Below are 6,665 nucleotides of genomic sequence, written 5' to 3' on the forward strand. Positions count from 1 at the left end.
GCCTCTGTCATGACAACCGCAAAAATATGTCACGCGATCATGTTGCTGTGTTAACCGTTGTGATGCTTCAGTAGGGAACTTAAGATAGAGACGTTTTCGGGGCGACGGCAACTTCAACCGGACGTGACATCATCATTTGTTGGATACTGCGCATGCTCGTGCTCACCACCTTGCCGTCGTGGTCCCGTCGGCGACGTGAAACTGGTCTGTTTGGCGTTGTGGCGAAAACGTGAGTATTTAACTTTCATTTCAATCAGGATTGTTGCGTTGCAACCAACATTTTGCAGATTATCGTTCCTAAATTGTCCTTGTTTTCTTTAAGGCACATTTCAAGCTCGATTTCCAAGCCCTGTTATCTAAACTTACATCTTTGAATGTTTCTATGTTTTCATGTCACAGGGTCAAGATCCAACTTGGCAAACAGCCAACCGTAAGTGAGCTTGACATGGACAAAATTTTCCTACGAGCCAAATAAAAGTATCCAGACAAAAAATATGAACTCCGATATTTCAATTGTGTGCTTTTAGTTCGCTCTTTTCGTTAGAATATCGTATAAATGAAACGCATTGAAAATTATATAGAATAGTAGGTAATACCATGTACTAACTCGGCGTGGGAATACTGAAATAAAGTTGTTGTTGTTGCATGCAAGTATTTCCCGGGAATTATTTCAATACCAAACTAAGAATACGGTTCCTTGGTAGCATTTTAATGTTCCTGTAATTTGCAAGGCTTCGGCAAGCCTGTGGAGATCATTTTTTTTTTCCAACACGAAATTCTGCCTTGAACTCAGCTGCATCCCGCATGTTTTTTAGCGTGAACGGATCGTAACTGTCCCGAGGAAAATCGGGATTTTTGGACTCATAATTTTCCCACTAAACGAGAAACTCTTCATCCGACCGATACATGTTGTCTGCATAGCAAATATTTATTCTCTTAATTCTTTATGTGAAGCCATATTTTCCTCTTCGGTATTCTTCTAATTAAAGGTGCCGTCCTTCTGAGTTCACTGCGATCTTAATGTTCTATTTTTGACGGGAAGCGACGGCTGCCTTAGTTCCAGGCTTTCTCTGCTAGTCCGGTCGCCGTCGCCCCGAAAACGTCTCCATCTTAAGTTCCCTAGTGTGTATGGAGTTTAACTGATGAGTGGATCAACTTTTTGTTGGTCTACGAAACAGACCTGTATTAAAATCCATATGTGCTCATATTGAGTAGCCTATTTACTGTTAAACTGCTCCTTAATTGTTGAGCACTGTTCTGGATCCAACGGTGAATTACCTGGATTTGTTTATATATATATATATATATACACCCGTTTTCAAAAAGGTTTTCATACGGAGAGATATATAGATAGATATATACTTTTGTTCTCTTGCACGTGCGCCCGTGTGTATTTTTTACTTGTTATTGTCCAACTTGTGAAAAACTCGGTTCAACGATAAATTTTTTCGTCGTCGGGTTTTTTGTTCCAATTTGACATGTCGTTTTGAGTTTTTTTTTTTTAGAAAAATACATGCGCCCTGCGATACAAATTTGCAATGGCTGATTTTGGGAATGAGGAAAACATCCCGCGAAGCAGCCGATCCGCGAGTTATACGGCGTCACCGAATTGGTAGCCCAAATGCCATGGCATCTGTAGAAAGTGACGAAGCATTTTTATTGATAGAGTGTATTAAAAAATGCGCTGTCCAGGGGCGTGCTTAAGAGAAATTGTAGACTAACTTGAAAGCATTTGTGGCCGAGAGTTTATTCTGTCTTCAATGGCACGTTGCGTTACAGGCCGTGATTTTACACGAAAAAAGGTGAGACATTAAGAGGCATGACCAGCTCATCATGGTCATGATAAAGTCTGCTTCTGTGAACCTCGTCATCGTCTTAGTCCGTTTTAATCAACTGCTATAATATTGTTGCTCCTTCCCACATATCCAATATGGACATCCACCGTCACATCTTCCTTCTCAGCGGTCTCGAGAACACGTTTTTTTCATTTCATCTGCGTTGTTTTAAAAATGAAAATCTTTGATGTTTTTCCCCTTATCCTGCAACGACAACAATTATATGATCTACAAGTGACCGAATTCCTCATTCTTTAATTTTCAAGAGAATGCAAATCAAGAGAATTGCAGACAGTGCTCGTGCATTATTTTTTTAACTGACAAATTGGAACAAAGAACCTGACGAAAAGAAAATTTATCGTTGAACCAAGTTTTTTCACAAGTTGGACAATAACAAGTGTAAATGCACACGGGCGCACGTGCAAGAAAACAAAAGTATATATCTATCTATATATCTCTCTATATGAAAACCTTTTTGAAAACGGGTGTATATATATATATATATTTAGTATATACACACTCAGTGATCTTGGTAATTCTAGCAATCTGATTGGTTAGCTATCTCGGACTATAACGTTATATTCACCGCGCTAGGCGGTGAATATAAAGCAGAACAAACTGGGTGTTTTGCCAAAGTTTCATAGTAAAGCCTTTTTGAAAATATACGAATATCCAAGTGCTGATGACTTTGAGGGCAAGAGAAGACTTCATGGTCTTTAAACAGGGTGATTTACTGTGAAGTGGTTTACTGTAGCTGACTTTTTGTACGCTCGAAGCTTTGTTAACCACTACAGAGGAAAACGAGGTCGCTTTGTCACTGTTTTGTGATTTCGGGATTTTCTCACAAGACCAATTTTGCCTATGAATAGAAGTTAATTTATGGAGAAAAGAGGAAGGCAAATATTTTCGAAAATTGTACGTGCCAGCAAGTTAACAAGGGAAAGAACATTGGGGATAAACAACGCTCACCTTGATCGTAGCTGCTGTTGACAGCATTTGCAAGAAGCGACAAAGAAAACTTTCTCATTCACGGTGAGTTGACAGAAACAAATAAAGCTCTACTTTTCTCCTCAGATTTGGGTAGTAATTTAAATTTTCGGCGTTTTCTTTTAAACCGTTCATGCAAAAGCTTACAAAACTCGATACAAAAAGATTTAAACTTTTGCGCATCCACTATTTACGGCTTCGTGTTCACGCATGAATTCACCCGTCAATCAAACTAATCGTTTTTTAATGGTTTCCTTTCTGATTGATTCTGTTGAGATCACTTCATGTGAATATACTAAAACAATTATTCACCTCAGGCTCAGTTAATATTGTTGAATAATCCCCTCCACTTCGTCTCGAGGATTGTTAAATATTTAACAATTATTCCACGAGGGCGCGTTGGATATGAGATGATAGATTGCCAACGAGGCGCGTAGCGCCGAGTTGGCTATAATCTAGCCTGTTCCAGGCTCCGAGATGGTGGTGGAAAGTCGTTCAGTAATAAGAAATGCGAAAAACGCGCGGGGGCTGGGGAGAGACAGGGCGGCGGAGCCTGTACGCATTTTTTTAACGGCCTGTTCCGGTATATCAGCTCCTGATATACCCCCTGATTGGTCAATTGTGACAGTTAACATCATCACCTAGTAGCGTGGTCATCAGTTTGTCATCACCAAGATGGCTAACGCGAATCGCGCGTGTGATCTTCATGGATTCCCGTTCTCTTGTGCTTTAGACAAGTGTCTGCGACTTGGCTCGCGGTAAAGATGTTTTCGGTATTATGCCCACCGGTTTCAGCAAAACTTTAATCTTTCAGCTATTCCCACGCTTGGCTAAAGCTGCTCTAACCCTAGAAAACTATACGATAATAGTCGTTTCGCCGCTGATATCTATAATGCGAGACCAAGTGGAACAATTGAAGAAGCTTGGATTTTCGGCCGCAGCTATTTGGCATCGGTGAAGAGGGAGAGGAGGACGAGAAGAAAGCGAGAGAAGGAAAGTGCGAAATTGTTTTCGGTAATCCGGAGTCCTGGTTGATTACAAAGTGACAATAACAAAACAGTCCAAAGACTGTTATTTGTTAAGCTTATTCCGGTGCTACCAAGGGAGAAACTACGCGCTCCAGTCAAAAGACTCACACTATTTTAAGAGAAACACTATTAAGCTAGAGCTTACTGAGTCACAATGCAATTCTACTTTAGTTGATGTAGCTTAAGTTTAAGCTGCACTTCATTCTTATAATTCTGGATCTGTAATCACTATCCGTGATAATTTAATGCACCTATCAATGTTAAGCCGCAGGGGGGGGAGGCCGGGTGTAGGCGGGGGATTTGACGTAACAAGTCTGCCCGTGGCAGGGACTTTTAATCATTCGTCGAGTCCCGGGGGTCGGGACTTTTGACTTTAACCGTTAGTGGCCTGAGCTCCACCGACGCCATCTTGGATTTTCGGCGCACTGAGACCTGGTAACCAGCAGACATCAAAATGGAGGCTGCTTCGGTTTCCGTGAAGAAGGTAAGAAATCTGTGAAATTTTGTCGCTTAAAGAGCCCATCGGGCCGTTTTTTGCGTTTTGTTATGTCATCAGTGCCATGATTGATTATATTGCGATATTCTTTTTGTTTTTTAATACAATTGTTTAATACATATTTATGAGATGTTAATTCATGCGTGGTTGATCACATGGAACTACTTTTTCAGGTCCTTCTTCAGTTTGGCGATAGCCGAAAGGTGTTTGATATCAAAGAACCTGATGATATGAATGAAGTGATTTCAAAAATAAAAAGTATGTTTGCCATAAATGCTAGCAGCGATTTGTTCCTTCAAGAGTATGAAGAAGAGTGGAATGATTGGGTCGATGTCGAGGACGTGGATCACATTAAAGACAGAGCAAAATTACGAGTACATGTTCGTGTTGACCAGGCTGCAGTCAAGGAAAAGCATGCTGTAAGCTTTATATTCAAATTCATAGAATATATTTATTTCTGGGTTACTGAGTAGACCGGATTGAAACGAATTTTCAGTACTTGCATTTTTATATTAAAAGGGACAATCCTTTTTTTTATTTTAGATGTCAAGCCCTGATGATGTAGCAAGTGCTTCTGCAGGTATTTTTTTTTTGATCAAGTTATACATGTAGTTCATTGTATTATAAATTGTTTAATACTGTGCTGCCATCCGTTGAAAAAAAATTCACATTTTTAATGCCTTCCCATCATTTTTAGTAGAAGGATCTACAGATTTATTTTTACCTATTATTGCCTTATCTGGCAACAACAATAACAACAATGAAATATTTATTGCTTGTACATCCGAGGGTTAAGATCTGTTTGTACCTACAATAATTCAGAGTTCTACCACTTCTCTTTAAGGTTAAAGTGCTCTTTTTTAATTATTGCTCTTTCTTGGTTTATCAGTTTATTGTATTTGCTTGATACTCACTCATTAATTAACGGATGTCAATTCAAATAAAAGTTATCTGTAGCATAACATTTCATGATAAGATACCAGAATTTCCTTGTTTTGCTGTATTGTTCAATAGTATCAGTTGAGACAGTCTTCAAATTTTTATATACTTTCCAGATAAATTACATGACATTTTTCTATTAAACGGACGTTACATTTTGAAGGTTGTTGCTTCTTGCTTTTTACAACTTTATAATTCCTGTATATCCCTATTTTAATTCTTGTTTGACCAATGCCTTGACCTTTTTCTGGAAGGGGAGGGGGATGGGGAATTTGCACTCTTTTGACCAGCGATAACGTCCCTGGGGTCGGGCATTTGAACAGAAAAAATGATCTGAGTTCAAATCCCCCGCCTATGCCCGGCCTCCCCCCCCCTGCAGCTTAACATTGATAGGTGCATAACATTCTGCAAAGAAAACTACCGAGCTGGGCCCAGCGTGATACAACATTGCAGAAAAATATTACATTAATTCACGGACTAAAGAAAATCACTTAGTCAGATCCAGAAGGCACTTTGGAGAAAATTAAAACCCTTATTCAGCCGCAATAAAAAGCTTTACGCTTCAAAAGAGGTCAAAGAAAATGCTCTCTCATCAGAGGGCAATTCCTGTCGACCAGAAACAACTGCCACAGTAAATCGATATGTGTGCCATGACCTCTCAGTGTGAAACAAGCGGCTAAAGTCACATTTGCTCAGTGACAATGCAGAACCTTCCAGAGCATGACCTACCCAACAGAGGAAAAAACTTACCGCCCCCTTTTATTGCTATAAACTAGAGCCAAAAAAAACGGATGCTCTCACAGGATAACGAATTCGAAGACATAAATTTCCACGCATCGCACAAGGAGTTCGCGTCGCGTGCAATTCTCACGCGAGAAACTTGAGAATGATTGTAGCTAACTGAAGTGTTAACAGTTAAGAAATGCTAACAGGCTCTCTCTCCCATTTTTCCTCCCGCCACCGCCCCCTTTCCCAAGTCGTGCGCGTCTTATTTTCGCTTTGCTCGTTTTAATACGTTCCCACTATACTATCTGAGAGCCTGGCACAGGCTAGCTATAATCATCTCATATACAACAAGCGCGAGTGGAATAATTGTCTTATTAAAAACGTCCACAAAATCTCGTTGAATCTCCCCGACTTTAAATCCGGAAAAGAGAAGGGACTTCCGCTATTCACATGTCACACGTCTATCAAAACTGTCAACGCGCGAACGGACTCGCATGGACTGCATGAATGAAAAATCAAAACATTGTAGCGATGAACATTTTTAAAACCTCTTCGGGATTCTAGGATTTTACACAGCAGGACAACTAAAAAACCCTGGCAGATAATGTGAAGAAAAAAATTTTTCAGTGACAGCCGTTGAAATTACTGTGAATT

The 6,665-nt window shown here is 39.9% G+C and overlaps 1 protein-coding gene across 1 annotated transcript; it reads left to right on the forward strand.

Annotated features, from left to right (window-relative positions):
* The first annotated feature begins 4,099 nt into the window (after nucleotides 1-4,099).
* LOC140949931 (uncharacterized) lies at nucleotides 4,100-5,220 on the forward strand. Its single transcript, XM_073399085.1, has 3 exons — nucleotides 4,100-4,334; nucleotides 4,520-4,765; nucleotides 4,890-5,220. Exons 1-3 carry the CDS (start codon nucleotides 4,305-4,307, stop codon nucleotides 4,956-4,958), a joined length of 345 nt encoding a protein of 114 aa, XP_073255186.1. The 5' UTR covers nucleotides 4,100-4,304; the 3' UTR covers nucleotides 4,959-5,220.
* The last annotated feature ends 1,445 nt before the right edge of the window (nucleotides 5,221-6,665 follow it).

The sequence above is a fragment of the Porites lutea genome, chromosome 10 (assembly GCF_958299795.1).
Source record: "Porites lutea chromosome 10, jaPorLute2.1, whole genome shotgun sequence".
Taxonomy (NCBI): Eukaryota; Metazoa; Cnidaria; class Anthozoa; order Scleractinia; family Poritidae; genus Porites; species Porites lutea.